This window comes from Falco punctatus (genome assembly GCF_963210335.1).
Source record: "Falco punctatus genome assembly, chromosome: 6".
NCBI classification, from domain to species: Eukaryota; Metazoa; Chordata; class Aves; order Falconiformes; family Falconidae; genus Falco; species Falco punctatus.
In genome coordinates, this window is record NC_137585.1 from 90,786,553 (window position 1) to 90,807,653 (window position 21,101).

The 21,101-nt window shown below is 41.3% G+C and overlaps 1 protein-coding gene across 1 annotated transcript in view; it reads right to left on the reverse strand.

Moving 5' to 3' along the window:
* Nucleotides 1-19,634, reverse strand: part of CPNE8 (copine 8) — a 110,416-nt gene extending 90,782 nt beyond the window's left edge. The window contains exons 1-2 of the mRNA XM_080391755.1: nt 15,806-19,634; nt 3,138-3,178 (exon numbers count right to left, since the gene is read on the reverse strand). Coding sequence (XP_080247881.1) covers nt 3,138-3,178; nt 15,806-15,945 — 181 coding nt within the window. The 5' untranslated portion in view covers nt 15,946-19,634. The remainder of the gene's footprint in view (nt 1-3,137; nt 3,179-15,805) is intronic.
* Between the last annotated feature and the right edge of the window lie 1,467 nt (nt 19,635-21,101).

Consider the following 21,101-nt stretch of genomic DNA (forward strand, 5'->3'; position numbering starts at 1 on the left):
TATATGTCCTTTGCAGGTCTTATCCCTGTCTCATCAGGAAAGCATTGCTTTAGCTTATTTCCTCCAAGATAGGTTTTCTCAAATAGGTTTTCTCAAAAATATTCCTAGAAAAAACAGTCTCCAAACTGGAAGAACAGAATGGTCCAAATGGTACAGTAATCAAGATATATGATTGCTTTGACTCCACTGAGGAGAAAGCGCTGTCAGTAAGAGACTTCAGTATTGTTTAAAATACTTCATGAACAAGGGCTATCCAAGTCTGTTCCATCTATATCGAATATCTCTACATTATTTCTGTAACTTGCCTCTAGGGAGGCAAAGTGCCAGCTTCCTCTTGGCATCAATATTCTAGATTGCAGAAAAGTGGTCAGAATTGGATAAATGCTGAGAAGCAATTACAGTATCAACAAAGGCTAAGTAAACCTCCTCAGAGAACCAGAGAAATCACAAGTTCCTTTTTAATTTCAGGAGAAGGCTGTTTATGTTGACATGGGAGTCAACTATATTCATGCGTGTCCCTCTGAGAAAAAGACAAAGAGGATAAAATCAGATTTTCACTATCGGTACGATCCCTAGATAACTGCATTAGTTTGAAAAGTATATTAGAACTGCACTAGATAAATCCAATGAGACCTCAACATACAGAGCGACTCTACGTGGTTCTATCTTGTATGAGAGCTAATGGCTGCAAATTCAGTAGGTCTCAAAGTGGATCTCGTGAAAGTGGTATGATGCTGGGTTTGATACCATTTTAGCTAACAGGATAGTTACTGTGTACAGGCCAGCCTAAGAATGGCCTTTGTCCAGGCAAAGAGCCACTGAGGAACGTTACCCTGCTGTACTTCCAACTACAGAAAAGAACAGCACTTTTTATACTACATCTTTACCCCATTCACTTTTACAGTAGGGCCTGTAACTGTGCTCAGCTGAAGGACACTATGAGCAAACAAACTAAATTGTCTAATAACCCCCCCCTGCAGAATACTGAAGGTACACTGTTTGGAGAGCACCCATAATCAAATACCCATACTTTGCCAGGTAATTTCTTGAGTGCAAATACAGTATGAGCACTTCCAGAGCCAACAGTTTCCCCCTTCTCTCTTTTACCAAGGACAGCATTACTGTGTGACAGACAGGCCTGATTGGCAGCATAACTGGGTACTGCCAACTTGAGACCAGGTCTCTAAAGCACACTACCAATTTGAGTGTGGGTTTTTTTACCACTCAGAGACTAGAAAGCAGTTTGTTTTGAATTGATAGGCAAGATTACGATACTTGGGAAAAAAAAAATCCATATACTTTGAATCCATAAAAAATACCACCAGTTTACTTCTCAGAAATATTTTAAAGATAGCTATTAAAATTTCTTTAGGTTTTCCTGCCACTCTGTTTACTTGCGTCCCTTCCCCAGCATGGGTTACCACCAGCCATGATCACTTGGGTTTGCACAGCTGCCCTGGCTTGGGCTGCCCACAAGCCACAGACCCATCAGAGGTACTGCCTTTTGCACGGAGTGTCTCCTTCCAAGAATGCATCTCCAACAGCGTATTTTTCCAACGTGTGGCTCTGGCAGTATCTTCGGCAGCTGTGTCTCTAGCTCCTAGCTGCTGCCACATTTTTCTAAAACATGTCCTGGCAGGGGCACTGCGTGCTCCCCTGTCTGGCAGAAGTTCTGGCAGGCAGTCATTACTCACATGGCTTTCAGAGCTGACTTGAACCAGCTGTGACAGCCACAGGGTGGTTCGTGGCCTCCTCCCACAAAGATCACACTGCAGTCCTCAGCTACCCAAACCCTGCAATTTATGCCCAATACAATTCCCTATCTGATAAAAACTTGAAGCACTTGTCCCTAATAATACCTGAGCTTAAAAACTAGACACCTCACCACTTTTGTTGAAAGGTGCCTGGATTTAATAAAGAGATCCCTGAATTCAGTCTATCAGAACCACCCTTCAAAATTGCATAACCTAGACAAGTGAGTTTGGTTTTTAATTGGCTAATAAACTTAGTAACATGCAAAATTCTCAATTTTGCTTCTGCATGATCTACCTACACCAGAGGCATGGTATTTCCTATGTCTCCTTAAAAAAAAATGGTTAGGTTAAGAATATCAAAGGTACTTCTAACTTCAGGCAAAACTTTTTTCCCTAGGAAGTAAAAGCTTTTCCCATCAAAAGTCTATTGTGGAATCTCTCTTAAGAAGCTTCTGGTTAAGAACAGACAAACATACTCTCACAAAAGTACTCAAATGTTTCATACTGTCACATGACTCAGCATTCAAGTATATCCCATCAGGACATGGTTACATGTCCAGACACTTGGTAGAAGTATATGTGTCTCAGTTTTTTTCCAATGTCAGTAAGCACAATACATGGTATTCTAAGGAAGAAAAGCCCAGGCTAAAAAAAAAAAAGTGAATTCATAGACAAAGATATGGAGAGTTGTAGAGGAGACAACATGACCCAAGATACCATAATCTAAGGACTAGTCAATTAACACTACAGAAGTAATTTGATTAAACACTATCAGAAAAAAAAGGAAAATTTTCGTGGTCTCAGTTCCTCGATAGAAGTTTTATAAAGTGTCTGATACAGGAAAATAGTCATAAATTTTAAATCAGAAGTCCCATCATACAGAAATCCATAGGCATGAGAGGTTTTGGGGATCCAGTTATACTATTTTTGATGAGTAAAGACCATGTTTCCCAGAGACAAATTTACTTAATTTTTCAGCATTTGACTCTGAGATTAGTAGACACTAGCAGCAACAAGTGTTTCTAGTTTATTTAGAAGTTTGCTTACTAACTTTGAAAGAGATCTAGAACAACAGATACTACAAAAAAAAAAAAAAAAAAAGAAATACATTTCCACGTTTATGAGTTTTCAGGAAAATGTAAGCTGATTGCTAAATAACAGTCTATGTAGCTCAGAAAAGCAATATTGAATACAGTCTTTAAAATTCCAGTCCATATAACAAAAACTATTAGTGTAACTTAAGTGTAACTTAGTTATTTTAAATAATTGTCACAAAAACAATGTAAACCTCACACTGAAGAAAATCACCCACCTAATTTTTAATCCAGTGTTTACATATTTGCAATATATGATGAGAAAAACAATAAAGTGCTATATACTCACTCGGATCAGATTTAGAAAATGTATCTCTGTCCAAAAGATTTCTGTTAAAAAAAGAGAGAAAAATAATCTTATTTATAAAAAATGGTGAAAGATACAAATCAGATACCAAAGCATATATATTTTCAACAATTTTGATCAGAGTCAGCTTAGTTTTCTGCCCTCCTAATATGTAAGATTTATTCAGTCAGCACTAACCCTTGAGTCATCTTACATTTAATTTTATTATACATTCTGGATTTGAGCAAACTGTGGCTCATATACACCAATACTATGAAGTGAAAAGGAACACAGGACAAGCACATTAAATATATAATAGAAATCAGGAGTAGAAATATCTTTAAAACACAAATGTCTACCAGAGATTAACTTGCTAGTTGAACCCAAAACTTTCAGACTTTACTTAAAGGAATAGCTATGAGATCTCAGAACCATCAGGACATATCTGTAAGCATCTGTCACAGATGAGTAAAGAGAACTAAAGCATACACAGGACATACACCAAAATTATGAGTTTTCTATATATCTACAAAACACCTAGGAATAATAGTAAGAATTCATCTCTTGTTATGCAATATTGTAGCCACACTTCAGCCAACTGAGAACCATACACAGATAAGGAAACTCAAATTAACAATAAGCCTAGATAACCAGGACTGAGCAGAAAACCATTGTCAGAATAGTTACCAACATTTCATCATTTAATAATAAAAATTTAAAATAAAATAATAAATTATATTATCTTGACGAACTAGAAAAATGGTCTGAAAACAGGATGCCATTGAACAGGGAGAAGAAAAAGCTATTAAACTTAGACAGGTAGTTTAAGTATTAAATTTAGGTATTAAACTTAATCAACAGCAAAAATGCAGCATAGCTGGATATACAACAGTTATGTCAAAAATGGTTCTAGGCATCACAGTAGATCACAAATTGAACCGAAGTCAGGAATCTTGAGCCTTTGGGAATACGGCATACTGGAATACATAAAGAAAAATGATACTTTAGAGTAATTCTCTGGTCTTCATAATACTGGTAAACACTCAAGTCAAGCAATAATGTTTTGGGTACTCCAATTTCTTGCAATCTAAGACAGACATGTAGCCACCAGAGTGCAGCAGAAGCAGAAGTAATCAGAAATCTATGGAATATATCTATGAGGCAAACACTGCTGCAAGTTGAAGCTGATCTTCCTGTAGACAGCAAGTAGAAACAGGTTTAACCCTAAATTGAACCTTCTGCACTGCAGGTGCAGAAGCTGAACTTTATTATTTCGTTTTACTATCTTCCATTGTAAACGTGGCCAGATATGATATAAAATCTCCACTGAGGGTCTTTAAGAACTTGTTAGGTAGCTACAACTCCTAGTAAGTCCTTTGATGCTACCTGAAGCAAGAGGAAGGATTACATAATCAGTTTACATCCCTTACAGCTTATTATTTTTAATAATTAGTACAGTGTATTCAAACTCTTTAGTCTCATGCAGATCAAAATCACATTTTTGTGCTACTGAACAGTGCTGAAAAGTGCATTAGCATGTAGTTCAACACAGGCGCTCTAAGTGGTCTACTCAGACTTCAACAAGGAAAAGATACTGCATTCCCAATTTAGGTACTGCCAACTCCATGTTTCAGAACAATCAATATGAACAAAAGATAGTTTTAAAAGAACTTGGGGTGCATGTTTTATTTACTTTAGCCAAAGTAGGCAGCAGGATTAAAATTAGTATTTGTGAATGAACCTGAACTGAAGTCTGTACATGCTACTTCTTCAGAACCTCTCTAATCCATTCAGAAGTGGGATGTTTATATATGCATTTAATTATACTCAGAGAGACTGTATTCCATCTTAACCAAAAACGTGGAAATACAAATTGAAATATTAATAAACCCAGGAAAATCAGTGATTACAAGTCTGTATTTGACAATGACTACAAACTGCTTTAAAAGACAGTACTGTAAATTCTGCAATATCTGCAATCCAAGATTAAAATTCCCTCCTATACTTCTTTAATTATACATACCTAGATATGCCATTAATTCACAGGAACTAGAATTGGTTTTATTATCCCAAAATGAATTGCTATATAACCCTAGATTTAGGGTTATAGGAAAGAAATGGTACATTAAGTTTTGGGATAGGCCTCCCATGCTCACCATCAGAATCCCAAGCAATTTTAATTCCTCTGCATAAATACTGTACAATGACCTTATAATTGGTATGTTAATGTTTTTGACTGCAGATTAAGATTAAACGATTTTAATGACTCATATACTAAGCTAAGGTGCTTGGAGCTTTTTAAATATTTCCTACTCTTATTTTGTTCCTTTTTTAAGTTTTCTTCCTCTATTTTCCCATATACATAAGAACATAAAGACTGGCTATACTGGGTATTATAAAGCTCAGTCTGTCCCGATACTCTTACTCCAGCAGTGGCACAAAGGAGCCACCATGGGAACAGTGTAAGAACAAAGTAAGAATCTGTAATACTTCCTGAAAATGTTCCTGGTCACCAGCTATCAGCTGCTTGGGAACATTTCTACATAGAAAGTATCCCCCAAAGGATTGTAAGGATTGAGATACCAAAGTTTAACAGTGTAATTCAGGTCAGTAAGTATCATTCATTCACAGTTTTGAACTAATACAGCTTGTAATATCCTCAGTTCGACTCTTCATGCATTTTACCATAAATAAACAACGTTTTCAGCAAAGTTTGCAGACATGCCTGATATTCCAAATCATTAATAACCAACCAAAATAGTAACATAAGAACTTAACAAGCTGTTCAACCAATGCAGCCAGTTTTGGAAGGAACTTAAAGACTAGTGCCAACAGGAAAAAAAAAAAAAAAGTCAGATCGGTCCACTAAATCACCTAACAGCTGAAAAGGTTGCTCAATTTCATATGTGCATCTTCATTTCAAGAGGAACACAAACAAACTGGTCCTTTAAATATATGCAAACTGCATGGCACATAAGTACAGGACAGTCTACAACCAACAGAAATGTTAAAAGCAAAAGGAGAAACTGGATGCATTCCTGGAACTTCATGTAGTCTTTATCCCTGTAATAGCCAATGGCACTTCTTCACAGGCTGAGTGATACCAGGTGTACTTCTTTCCCTTTTTCCTGAGAAAAGCATTCTTTTTAGTAGTACCCTATTTTTGTCTCAGGAATCAGTTCTAGGAAAGCTCACAAACTCAGAAACCAGAAATACCTGAAACTTCTGTTTCTTCCTCCTAATCAATACCAATTTTGACTAAACATGGTGACTATACTTTTTCTATGGTCATTAAGCCTTTCAGATAAAGAATGCAAAAAGAGAAGGAATTGATATCAATTATGAGGAAGAAGAAAAAAAAAAAAAAAAAAAAAAAAAGGAGACACATGCTTTTACCAGTAGAAACACACACATCAAATACCTACTGCAAAGAAGTCTAGGAACATCTGTGCAGAAAGCATTATTCTACCAGCACAAATCCTGAAGGAATTCATTCTACACCTGCCCATTCCAGAGTGGACCTTCCAAAATGGTTGCAATAGCATAAGATGACTCAGGGAAAAAAACAAAAAAACAAATAGGAACCATGACAATAACGCCTACTTAGTCTAAACTGGAAAGCACAAGACAGATTAAAAATGTTGGGATAAAGATTTATTTTTCTGTAAAATGAGAGCAAATTCCCCAGGGGAGAGAAAGTAATCAGTAAATAAGAAAAGGTAAAAGATATTTAGCTATGCCTTGCAGAATCATTTTGTCCACACAGTTTCATCAACTTCATAAAGATCTGTCAAAATAACAGTTTCTGCTCAGTGCTTTGCTTGAAAAAAATGTTTTAGAATAGAATAGTTCAGTTGGACAGAACCTACAGTGGACTTCTAGTCCAACTGCCTGACCATTACAGGGTTGACAAAATGTTAAAGCGTGGGCATTGCCTCTTCAACACTGGGACAGGCTTGGGGCACCAACTACCTCTCTAGGAAGCCTGTCCCAGTGTTTGACCACCCTCTTGGTAAAGAAATGTTTCCTAATGTCAAGTCTTTTGTACTTCATTTAATGTAAAAACATCTCGTATGTACAAATCAGATACTTCAGGTTTCTCTGACCTAGTTAGCAGTGGTAGCTAAGCAGAAATCATTACAGTCTATGTTGCTTTGTATGATCTCATATACTCTATGCATTATATGTATGTTGACAAAGACTGACCTATGTTAAAAACTAACATTTACTTGCCTTGTTCACATAGACTTTGCTTCAAATTTGGCTTTACTTTAACGATCAGTATCTGAACTTCCTGCTTTGTAATTTTTTTGTTTTAAATTTAATCCTTTGTTAAACCCAAATGCTAAGAAGTAAATTCAATTCCCCCTTCGCAAATGACAGAATTCTGGCACTGAAGGACAGACTACAGTAACTATAGAACTGAATAGTTTAAAATCTATTTCTCTAGTTTCAAAAAAACAAACAAAAACACCTTCAGAACCAAAACCAACTGTGTTCCTATAACTGGAAAAATCTATTTATACATTGCTTTCAACAGCTCAGAAATCCTTAATGATAAAAATGTGGTTTACTTCAGATTAATTTGTCAGAATCTCTCTGGCTGTTAAGGTTTTATGTTTTTCTTCATCTTTAGATTACATTTAAATGCATGCAAAGATTCCTGGGTTGTGAAATCAAGCATTCAACACAAAACTTTGCTACCCATGCAAAATAATTTTTAATTTTTAGAAAGTATACATTTTCAATAGATTACATTTTCATATAAGCATACACTACTTTTCTCACAGCACACTTGTATTGCTCCACAGGAAAAGGAATTGTCCTGAGTTCATTTAACAGTTGATTAAACAAATGCATTTCTGTCTCCCTCACTTAATGCTGTGCTTTTTTCAAGGAAGGTTAAAAAAAAAAAAAAAAAAAAAAAGCAAACATCTCCTCACTTTTTACTGTGCAGAATAGCATCCATTCTACTACTAATGGTAACATAACTATATTACATCCTAGCAGTCACTGTCCCTCAGCCTTAACTGACATTACTGGACTTGCAACGGTCAGTCCTAGGTAAGATGACGCACGATCCAAAGAGCCTACTTGAGTGAAGAGTCCACTTCACTTCCTGCAGAGTAATTTCACAAACAACTTTTCATTTGTAGTGTTAGCTTAAGTAGTCACCTTTCCATAGGTGTTTACTCTCTCTCTCTTTGTATTCTGTTAGAATGCAATGAAGAGCAAGCTATTAGCCTCCAGATCTCTAGATTTGAAATGCCCTGGACCTAAAAGCAGATTAGACAATATCCCAGAATTTTATCTTCTTGTCAAAATAACTGGTTCTCTTGGAAAGGCTCACAGGCGAGGAAACGGTGGGTCTCCTGTCTAAGAGGCAATTAGGATGACCTCTCCCTTTCTGTTCAGGTTGTCTCCACTCTTCAGGGCACTGGAAGAGCTGGGAAGAAAGCAAACATATCTCTGATACACAAGGTTAAGAAAACATCCACAATACCTCCTTATAACCTTTGCAGAAGTAATTGACTCTTCTTGTTCACAAGAAGACAAAGAAAGAATTTTCAGCCTCCTAGTAACTTTCATTGTCAATTTAAACATATATTAGCTCAGAAGCTGTTCTCTTAAGGGAAAAAGAAAGGGAGAAGCAATGAGAAGAGTTAGATTAGCAGTGCTTCCATGAGTTTTATGACAACCCACAGAAAATCTTCTCTGGCTAGATGTACACCAGGGGTCCTCAAACTTTTTAACCAGGGGGCTGGCGCGCGGATGAAGCGGCAGGCAGTCATCTGTGGCTGCTTGGTTTCCCCCCCCCCAACGGGGGGGGTCTGTAAATACAAGGGGCCGGACTGAGGACCCTGGGGGGCCGTATCTGGCCCACGGGCCGTAGTTTGAGGATCCCTGATGTACACAAAGAGTTTTAGGATGAAGCCTCTATTAAAACTGCTCACTACGCCTGGGGGTTAAAAAAAAACAAATCAATTGCCAAGTTTATTTACCTAAACATAGCAATAGTTTTGCAAGAATTCTGTGGAAACAGACAGGAAGTACTGAATTATGAAAAGATACTCATGAAGATGAAGCAGACCTTAACATGATCTTGGGCTGTTCCAGTTTAAATTAAAAAAGTCCATTTAGGAATATCACTGACTGGTTGAACTCTGCTTCAGTACCAACTGAATTATGATTTGAAACCAACAGAACAAACCAGCTACATTTATGTTTCCAAGGCTGGGCAAGTAAACAGCCTCTGGCTCTGAGCTACTAGTGATATATCCTGGGGGATGGCACTAAGGACTGCTGGTGGTCAAAAGACCTATTCAATCTAGTGTGAGCTCACCAGTCCCTTCCAGCTACTTTCACCCAGCCCATTCAAATCCATGGATATGCTATCCTATTTTAGATCTGAATTCTTTAGGAATGTGTATTTAATGCAGTGTTTCATTAATGTATAACAATTTACAAAACATACAGATTGGTTTTGCACAGTTTTCCCGAAACAACTCTTTAAAAGGTACACATAAAAGAAGTCATTTAGAAAGCAAACATATACCATCAATGCAATACACCTCAACCTTTCTCAGCCATCGCAGGGGTCTGTTAGTGGGTGAGGCACTGCTTAGATGGGCAGAGAAAGCAAGAAAATTAGGAAAATAACACTATTACAGAAAACCTTCATAATAATACATTTAAAGTTGTCACACACTTCCTAGTACCTAGACCTTCTCCTGCTGTCAGGCTTTCCTTCATACCACCCTTCTGAGGCCCAAGATTGTTGGCTTCAGCTGTGGGGGGGTGTTACAGGGAGCTGTCCATTAGTGTCCCACGTCCTGTCTGGGGAGAAGCATGAAGTTTACCGTGGTGGCAGAGGTGGAGCAGGGCGTCTCAGCAGGAGTATGATACTGATGGCTTCCTCCTCCCCACTCTGAGGACCCCCACCTGGGCTCTTTCTCCAACACGCTGTTACACCTTGCACTTGCTTCATTGGTCTGCAGCTCCATTTTACATCCAAATTTGCTCTATATGGCGTGTTTTACATCTGCTTGAGAATTGCTCTTTCAGCTCTTTGCTATTCAAAAAAACAGTTTTGCCCAGCTCCCAGCCTGCCCTTCTCTACTGACCACTGGTGACTCTTTACAGCACTGGGGTCCCCAGTGGCATCCCGAGCCTCCTCTGTTCAGCCTCCCCTCCTGCTCCTCCTCCCTGCATCCTGTGTCCCCACTTGCCAGGTCTCTGCTATCACACCAGGCTGATGCTCCTCTGCACTGCACCATTTTCTGAGGGTCACAAATACATCATTATACACAGAGTAACTACTTGCAACAATGATCTGTAGAAAGAAATATGATTATACCACACAATTACACAAAGACAAGACAAAGTGAAACTAATTAAGCAGTAGCCACCTGGTTATTAGGAAAAAATGCTGGGTTTGCGGCTAAGCACACCCAAACAAAGCTCCATGTAAAAGATAAGTTTAGAGAAAACCTGCCAAGTCCTGAGACTTGCACAGTTAGTATGAAACCTGGGACCTGTTCCTAGCATTCACAACACTGAATTTACAGAGCAATAGATTTGCCTTAAATTGTAGAAGTCACATGGCTGCATGATTAAAGTTCAAACAATACAAACACATGGAAAACCAAACTGTGTAGGCTATCAGCAATGCCTCTCCATGGCTATTTTGATGGACGCTGTCACCCACTCATATTTTTTCTCCCAATATACTCATTTTTCTCAGTTGAAGCCAACTGATTGTCTAGGCAGTTTCATTTCAAAGAAAAAATATGTTAAGATCAACTTTCTGTTGTCGGTCACACATAACCACTCCACAGACTTTCAATCCAACCTGGACACACATACACTAAGAAAGCAGGAAAATTAAAAACAGACTTATCACAACTAATTTTATCTTCTGTATTTTGTACTATACAGAGTTATAAGCTCAAGTAATTTGTTATGGATATCTCTTTTATCATTGCATCCTTCTGCAACAGGGATTTCTAGCACATTACTAATAGTTAAAAAAACCCAGGAAGTAAGTACACTGGCTGGACAGAAGTGATCTTGCCAGAAATCAATGCCTAGGACAATCAAAGATATAATTAAACATATTTTTGGGTACTGCAACCACTAGAAAGTAGCTGGTTAAGACTTTCAGCCTGCCAAACAAAAAGGAAGGCAAAAATTCTGAAGTAGTATGTTTGTTCCTCTGTGCAAGAAACTTGAAATCAAATTATCTTCATTACTGAGAATAGGAGTTGCTTAATTCCATTCAGCCCATTCATTAGTATTAGGTTTCTGTATAAATTGTGAAGGGACATAGAACTGATCCAAACCAGGCATAGGCAAACAATTGTATTTCTATTGAATTAACCATGATAAGAAGTTTATGTTGCCTTTACACACATTATGCTGGCTGTGGGGATACACCCAATGCAGACCCTACCCAGCATAAACCCAGAACGATGAGGACGTTCTGCTAGGCTTTATGCTCAATAAGGCAGTCTAATACTATCATAACAAACTTCATGAATTAGCAAAGTGACTCTGTACTGTGTCAGTATTTTACAACACTTTTACCATCTTTTAGATAACCACATCATCTTTGATACACTACTAGAAGTCATAAAGTGATCAAACTACAGCTTCACTTTCCCACAGATATTAAAAAATTACTCTCAAGAAGACAATTCTGATTGATAACTCCTCATTCAATAAGTAAATAAACATTAACATGAGGCATAATGAAACTCTTGGCCTTTCCTGTAAGATAAGGTTTCATAAAGGCTGTGGTTCAATCAGGAGCCTACAGGAAAAACACTAGGTCGGTGCACACAGTAACCATGAGGAACAGAAACCACCGTTATACAGATGAGGAAAAAAAAGTGAAAAACTTGAGCTCCCATTGAACTACATTGAACTTCCTATGTTCGCACATAGCACAAACTGCAGGATATGTGATAACCATTATCTACTTGTGTTTTCAGCATTAAATACCTAGTTCAATCAACACATAGTAACTGCACTGATAATAGGGAAGATGAGAACAGAACATGAAGTTTTTCCAAGATTTAACTAGATTGGAATCAGTGAAGAACATCACCAGAGAGGGAGACACAGGATGACAGACACGTGGCCTGAAGCTTACCTCAACCTCACATGGGACCACAAGTTTACACACAGCTGGTAAGTGGAGATTCAAGTCTAGGCACAGGTCTATAATCAGTATGCAGTGCAAATACCCCTTGAGAGAAAGAGGAAGCTTTGGGCTGGAAAACAGTGGTGGAGCAAAATATAAAGAGCAGGCTATATTGCCTCTTCCATATTGCCTGCAGGGCCAAGGTCCCGATCCTTCACCACATGACAATTGTGCAAAATTATGCCACACCACAACAAATAAGGATCACATAGCAAATGACAGTGAAATTTTCATCAGACCATGGATGCCCTTCAGGGCATGTGATGAAGGGAGCTACAGGGTGCAGAAGGAGATGGCTACTAGAACAATTGATCCAGACAATAGTGGACTATTACAAACACTCTGGGATGACACATTTCAGTTGTTCTGCCACATTAGATCTGGCTCTTGAGCCAAAGAATACAGATACCTCATTAAAAAAACTCAGAGATTTGGAAATCTACATCTTACTAGAGTCAGAAAAGAATCGTAAACATTTTGTTAGATAGGCACTGAGTAGTATTAACTAGAAAAAACTACATTCATGTCTTGCTTTTCCGGCATTTGTAAAACTACAGCCAATGCTGGCATTCAATTAGCCATGGGAATCACGTGAAAAGTTTTTAGTCATAAAGAAACCCCAGAAAGAGCATTACCTGATATCCAAAACATTTCTGGATTTTATAATTTTCATAGACAATTCCTCAACCTATGAGATGCACTTTTCCTAAAGGCTACCTAATGTGCCCCTGCAGCTAATGCCATCTGCATAGTACTGGAACCTGGTTAATTTGGTAACATCGGCAGTATGAGTGTGCAGGGCAAATTAACTTTGGAAGTGCTGACAAACCATGCAGAATTAAAAGCTAAGTGAACAGAAACTGTATCCTTCCTGAATAAAGAGAAAGAATGGGTGATAAAGTAAGAGAGAACAAGTTTTTGTTTTTGGTTTTTTTTTTTTTGGGGGGGTGCATGTGAAGAAAGCAAGAGAGGGAGAGCAGGAGAGCAAAAATGAGAGGGGGGGAAAGGGAAGCGGGGGGGGGGGGCGGGGAGGGGCAAAAGCAGGAGAGGGAGAAGCAAAAGCAGGAGAGGGGGAGGTGGGAGACAAAAGTGAGAGAGGGAAAGAGCGCAAGAGCACAAGAAAGAGAATGAACAAGACACCAGAGAGGGAGCAAGAGAAAGAGTGTGTGAGAGGGAGAGAAGGAGGAGATAAAAGCAGGAAAGGAAGAGCGAGTCTTCAGACTGTTGTCTACAAGTCACAAATCTATTTTGTGGCAGAAACACCTTGCACTGCTTCACTGGCCACCAAGTTACACCACCTGTACAAACTGGAAGAAGTTCCCATATTGCCTACAATGAAAAACAAGTAAAAAATAAAAATCCAGGAAGAAAGAATTGTTAGCTGATAATTGTTGTTGTAAACTCATGACCAAATTGGTTCTACGTTTCTTCAGGTATCAAAGGAAAACTCACGTCATGACCCAAACTATTTTAAAAGGATTTCTCTCCAAGTGTCAAGGAATAGACAACTGCTAATTATTAAAGAATTTTTCAGCATTCTCTGGACTTTGTAGTTTTCACTTGCTGTATTTCACAATTTCATTTAACACTACTTTTTGAGAGCTTTAGCCAATGAATGTGCTTACAGATGAATCACAAACATTTTAATCATTAACCTCTGCCCCAACCACTCATTTTACACTCAATTCTGAATCATGATTTTGTAATCAAAAGCTGTCATTCCAGCACATAAAGAAGAAAGGAATCAGCATGGAAAATGCCATCTTTCTGCACTTGACATCGAGACATACCAGGATGGGAGGCCTTTTTTTTTGAACAAAAGAAAAAAGCAGTTTTAACAAAACAGACCTGGCTTTTGACGATACTTACAGAGCAAATAACATTGTGAACTACATACAGAAATAAGTTACAAGTAAGGTAACTAAGGTCAGAATTGATTGCTATGCCAATATCTTATATACCTACGATTCTTTGTAACTATCTGATGGATCCTCATATCACCACAAAACTAATGTTTGAAGAAAATATTGCAGGTATATACAAACAATACCTAGAATGAAAGTTCCACTACAAGTGAACTGGGTCAAACCCAGCATAAATGTTCTGACATGTGTTACTTGAAGAACCTAGAAGTCACACTAAAGGTCCTGGATTTCTTTTACACACAGCAGCACACCCTTCACAGGACCAGGGTTTTCTATGGTTGTTACCAGTGAACTTTGCAGAGATGGGCAGTAACAGGCAGTAAGTACATCAGCATGTTCATATGTCAACCTAGTGACTGTTTCAGTACTCCATATTCAATCTTACTCTATTTCTCATCATTTCAGCCTTCTTTTGAAATGCACCCTTGATAAAACATCAAATCCTATGTTATTTACTAAGGAAAGAGAGAAAGTACTCTGACAATTTACTTTGAAGTGCTGCTGTTCTGTCCTCATAGTAGTGTTTAACAGCAGCAACTCCTGGGCAACTACACGAGAAAGTGAGGCAATGGGGCTGTGGCACAAACTTTGTCTCGTTTCCCATCAGGGAACACCACCAACTGTTCAAATTATCTACCAGAAGCTGCCAACTCTGCTGGTGAAAGGAACTCCTGCTCTGCAACTACTAGGGAATACTTCAGGAAGCTGCAAAATGTGAATGAGGATATGAATACAAAAGTCCACAAATAAAAACACTTTTACACCACTAATGGGAAATTCTCTGTGCTGCAAGGGGGAAAGCAGGATTTTTGAAACAACGATAAACAAACCACAGGCAAACAAACGTCGAGGAACAATACTGCACGCACTAGGTTTTGTGTTACAGGTTGGCTTTTTTAGTTTATCGGCAGCAGCGTTACGATGAAACGTGACGAAGTAACACGCCCGGTTTCGTAACACTGTTGTTGCGAGAGAGAGTCAAAGAACCCACGAAAGGCTTACTCCGGACAGGAGTCCCCCCGCCCCGACCGCGGCACTTGGGACAGCTCCAGAAGTTCAGCAGCTGCCGGAGAACGCGCCCAGCGCCCACGGCGGAGCGGCTGCCGCTCCCCGCTGCCGGGAGAGGCCGGGGAAGGGCCTGGGGCGGCGGCGGCGGCCGCTGCCCGTTCCCGCAGAGCCGGCAGCTGCCCGCAGCCGCTGCGGGAGCCGGCGCCTCTGCCCCGGGGTCCGGCGGCGGCACTCCGCGGCGGGCGGGCTGCGGCCCCGGGCTGCTCCCAGGCTCGGCCCGAGGCTGAAGCTTTACAAGTTCCCCCGCGCCGGGCACGCTGCCCGAGGGCGGGGGGGCAGCGCCTCGCACAGCGCCGGGCATGCGGAGGGCGACCCCGCGCCCGGCCGCTGCCCCTTCTCCGCCCCCGCCCGCGGCAAGCCCGGGGCGAGGGGCCCCCTGCCCCGGCACGCCGCCGGGACCCGCCCGCTCGCCTGCCTGCCCCCTCGGACGCGCCGGGGCGAGCGGGCAGGGCGGCCCCGAGCCGCCGCCGTACCTGCAGGACACGGAGAGCTCCACCTTGGTGGCCGGGATGCTGGAGCTGAGCACGTTAAAATCCCCCACGGACGCCATGTTCGGAAACCCACCGCTCCCGCCCGGCTTCTGCTGCCCCGCCGGCTTCTCCAGCCCGAGCATGGGGCAGCGCAGCGCGGGGCGGGAGGGCCGGCCGGCGGAGGGAGGGAGGGGAGGCAGGAGGCGGCGCCGGGCGGGCTCTCCACAGCGCGACGCCGCCGGCCGCCGCCCGAGGCGCGGAGCACCGGCCCGCCCTGCCGCCCGCGGGCTGCCACCGCCGACTGAGGCGGCGAGGCGGGAGCGGGGCGGTGACGTCACCGCGCGCGGGAGCCGCGCGTGACTGCCCCAGCCCGCGGGGCGGCCGGTGTGAGGGAGCCGGAGCACCCCGGGCGGGAAACGGCGCCGGGGCCGGCGCGGCGCTGGAGGGCGCGGGGCGGGGAAGGGCCCCAGGAGCTGCCGGGCCGGGGGAGCGGCACCGGGCGTTTTCGACTGCCGCGCCTTCCCCGTCTCTTCCCCCGGGCGTCTGCGCGGAAAGTCCCGCGCGTCCCGCGGGCTGGCCGGGGAAGCCCCTCGTGCGCCGCTGGTTGAGGGAGCGGGCCCCCAGCAACTCCCAGCCCCCACGGGAGCCGGCGGCTGGGTACAGCGGGGGCGGGCCGCGCCCCGGCCGGCAACGTCCCGAACTCCAGCGCCCTGCGCGCGGGCCCGCGGCGGGGCGGGCTGCTGCTTCTCCCGGCCCGCGGAGGGAAACGAAGGCGGCGGGGCCGGGACGGGCCGGGGCGCGGCGGGGCAGGGACGGGCCGCGGCGCGGCGGCTCCGCTGCGGGGCGGGCGGGCTCCGTGCCGCCAGGGGGCGCGCGCTCGCAGCTCCCCAGCGCCCGTGCGGGGCCGGCAGCGGCAACAGCCGGCCCGGAAAATTAGACGTTAACGTTAATTACCCTCTAAAGAGAACAGTAATTATTGTTAGGAGAGACTTGAGGGGAAAGATGCGGTGTCTTACCTGGGTCGTTGCGTGCATTAAGTGAGGCGTTGACAAATGGGAGCTTCGCTCTCGCGCTTGTGCGGGCCATCGCCCTGTTTTTGAAGACCACGGTTGCCCTGTATCTGCTGCTAAGAATTCACAGTAGTCATAACAGTTCCATCATCTTACGTCTCGTGCATTTAATTTGTGTCATGGCACCTCGGTAGCCCCAGTATTCTTTTCCCACCGCAGATGGGAGCGCTGCCATGCCCAGGTCACACATCGGAAGGTGAGGCGCAGCAAACTACATGGCAGGAGCGCAGTCACACGATACATTAGGACAGGCCAAAGATCACAGGATATCACCCCAAACCCTGGACAGAAGTGCCCTACTCCTCTGGCTGTTAATGGTCTTACCTGCAAAAATAAATAAGTTTAATGTGTTTATTTTTAAAAGACAAATGTAACTCTAAAGCCACAAATGTTATCGTAATACATTCGTTTTGAATTTCATTTTGAGATCTTGTTGATGCAATTCAAATTTGATGCATCGTCTTGGGTAGTACATCAAAATAATGATCAGAGAACTTGAATGTGAATACCTGGTTAGCCCCTAGCCAACAGGTTGAGCAGGAAACACAAAGGCAGTAATGGGGACTTATTTGCAGGTGTTATACTCCCTGTGCGCAGCACATGTCTGAAACAGCACTTCAGTGGCAGAAACTCAAGGAAGATAACACTGACATTTTTATCAGAAGCTTCTGACTTCACACCCTACTTCTAATCCTCTGCCTCTTTGTTTTCAGGAAATTATTACCTGAAGTCTCTTCTTGCTTTTCCTTCTCTTGTCCAGTTGTTGAACACAAAGCAATTTCCTGTCAGGTGTTACCAAATTATTTCCTCTTAAACCAGCCTGTTTGAAGTTTTCAGTACAGCCAAGAAACCATGTAACTTCACAAGTATTCTAGGTGTGTCTGCAGGCAGCCAAACCAGTAAACCTACAGCTGAAATTACTAAAAAAAGAAAACAAAGGCGAATTTAGCTCAAAATTACCTTTGTCCATACAGCAGTTGTGGAGGGATGGGTATCTTGAGAGGCTAATGCTGAGTAAAAATAGGGTATTAGATGACTAAAAACTAAAGAACAGTTTTTAAGAAGAAATTAAAACTCTTTTCCGCCATTATAATACTGTTCCTCCCTCTTTTATAATCTACTGTAAAAATCTAAACGTGATCAGTGGATCTCACAGGACATGGCATGAATAACGTAAAAGGCATGAATAGTTAATATGATAAGTATATTGCTATCTATTATATAACTTATAATAACTATAGGCATGGGTAACTTAAAGGTGTAACATGTCAGCGTGATATGATCTTATATTCTTCCCTGTTAATCCACTTTAGATCACTGCTTTGGGTTGGGTGGGGGTTTGGTTTGATCATTTTTATGTTTTCTGATCTTAATGTTTTATTCTGCTTGGCAAAATGGAAATAGTTGGCTGTTGGTGATTCCACAAACAGAGCATCCTGTGAAAATAATGGAGGAGTTAAGGAAATTCAAGTCTTCAGTGTTGCTACAATCTATCTTCTCTCATCATGTTTACAAAGGCACAGCTACCTTGCCCTCTAAGAGACTTCTATGGGCAAGAGGAACTAAAAATTAAAACAAGGGATAGTTGAAAGATATGCAGCAATGAGAGTAAATATACATTATTATAATTCCAGAGAGGCAACCTGTATTTGCTCATTCTTAAATGGCACTGAGGCATGGGGAGTGGAACAATGCCTAAGTATTAGGGCAGTATCTGGAATTTGTGTACAAAATAGCTATCAGATTACAGTGTGAAAGAAACATCAGGGCTGTGTGTTGTATATGCTATGCTGACATTTGAATGACATCATTGACTTTGAAAATTTTGCAGTGGAAAATAGGACGTTTTTCCTCACTTTCTTTTGTGATTGTTACTTTATTATTGTTAGCTATTGCTAATTATCAGGTACCTACATAACCTGTTTCATTATTTGCAACCTAATTTAAGGAATGAGGGATATGCTTGCAGTAATTACAGCATAAACTATGAACAAACTACAGATTCCAGAATAGCTATAACATCTAACACTGAATGATTTCTTTAAAACATCACTGCTTCCAGGTTTCAGCAGTGTAATTGAACCCAAATGCCACAGGTTGTAAACATTGATTACTCCCCTCCACCCCTCAGCTTTCTGCCTTGTAGATCATTATTAGATATCTCAAGAAAAGAAGTTTTATGATTCAATCTCTGTACTCCTAAAAAAAAAAAAAGACCACAAAACCAACACAAACTAATTTGTAGGAAGTAAAGGAAATAGAAATGGCACCTATTCTTCTGTGGATGTGAAAGAATATGTGGATGAGTACAGGAGCAGGCTTAGAAGTGAGCTTCAGCATTATTGGAAAAAAACAACTGTGAATATAACACAATACCATTTTCATGACAACCAAGATACTGCTTAATAAGCCTGATGTTGTGATGAACAGGTGGTATTCCCTGGTTCTTCCTCAAGTATTTGTTCAGTAATTCCCTTAATTAATGTCCAACAAACACCATCTTTTTATCCTGGCTGCCGTCAAACTATTTCTTTCAAGAGCCTAAAGAATGGAGTGAACTCGGCCACAACTTGGTCGTTTCTGATAGCTGAACATAGCACAGAAACAATACCAATATCCTAATACACAATGCAGTTTGAGAATTGTTGTATCTTTCTTCCCTGCCTTTGATTACTAAGCTTCCACTTTCTTTGCTACTGCTGATTGTTTTAATCCATTGACCAAAGACAATGCATTTAACAATTGCTAGGGCAAGTGGAACCATCAGCACCACCATCATTACTGGAACCATCAGCAAGCACTGTGGCTTAATCCAGACCACAGGCTTAAAAACCATCCCTGGTACAACGTACTGATGCGTATGTTTAGTGCCTTTGTTCTTATAGTATGAATTATCTCCTGCAACTCTGTGATTTTGTAATCCACTTTCAAAACACAAAAATACTTCTAAAGCTCTGTTTCTGTGGTAGTGAAGTCTGAAGGAGGTGTCTGCCTCAGAGGTTAGACACCAAGAAAAAATGGCCACTCCTTCAATGTTTTCACTTTAGATACTCGTTTTTCAAGGGCTTAATATCTGCAGTGTCACAGGTGTCAATGAGAATACATTCTTCGGTAAAAAGTATCTAGGTCTATGTTTCAAAGCCTTTGAAAGCTATCCTTTCAGGATAGCTTTTTCTTTTAGGAGAAAAGAGCACCTTGTCACCATGATATAAGCATAAGGAAGTTAGTGAGTCATCAGTGCAGAGACAGCCAATGATTTCACCATTTCTCTACCACGACAGAGTTAGTAATGTGTTTGTATACTTCTCTACCGATTCCATGAAGAACAAAATCACAAAGTATAAATACCACTTCCCCTCTCCAAAGACACAAAGGATAGCTATCCAACAAATACTATCATCTCACTGTATTATACTTATCTAGACCAGAAATGGCTACGTTATCTATCAAAGCACCTTTAGCACTAGATTGTGTCCTGGGTTAGTTCAAACTTTCTTCCAGTTTCATCCAGTCCAGAAGAGACAGATCAGCAGCAGAACAAGCATAAGGCTCCTTCCTTCCACATCCTAAGGAAAGCATTCTTCTGTAGCATCAGCACAGCCATTCCAGGTTAAGTAGCATCAGTTCCTGAGTTTGCAGTTTGTTCAAGAGCTCATCAAACTGGCAAAGACCCCTGAAGCACTCTCAGAGTCATGCAGGAGGTGTCTTACACTTAAGTCCATGTCTTACACTTAATACTGCATAGTAGGGTCTTGACATCCATGAACAGAGGAATTTTAGATCTATTGAGCACTTTTTCTGGCTCTCATTTCAGAATGAAGCATGTAGCATGGATCTCAAGTTCTAAAAATGTGACTTGGGAATATTTTTTTGTACTAGTTTCTAGCAGTTAATGAAGTCAGATTACAGTTAAGATTTCTTTTTTAAAGGACAAGGAATAAACTGATTAGGTCTCTTTGAAATATTATTCTTGCACCTTCAATTGAGCCATGGGCCAGACTGATTTCATTTCTGGACAGGTTGCCAGAAAAATGTAAGGATGCATTTAAAGCCATCTTTCTAGAAAGACAACTCATGACTAGTTCATGGCAGCAGGTAATTTCAAGTGCTGCTAAAGTAAGAGTGTTTGGTATGGCATCAAGGATGGTGACAAAAAGATCATCTGCATCCCAAAAAATCTAAATAACGGCATTCTTGTCAATGAATATAAGATCAGACAGGCCCAAAAT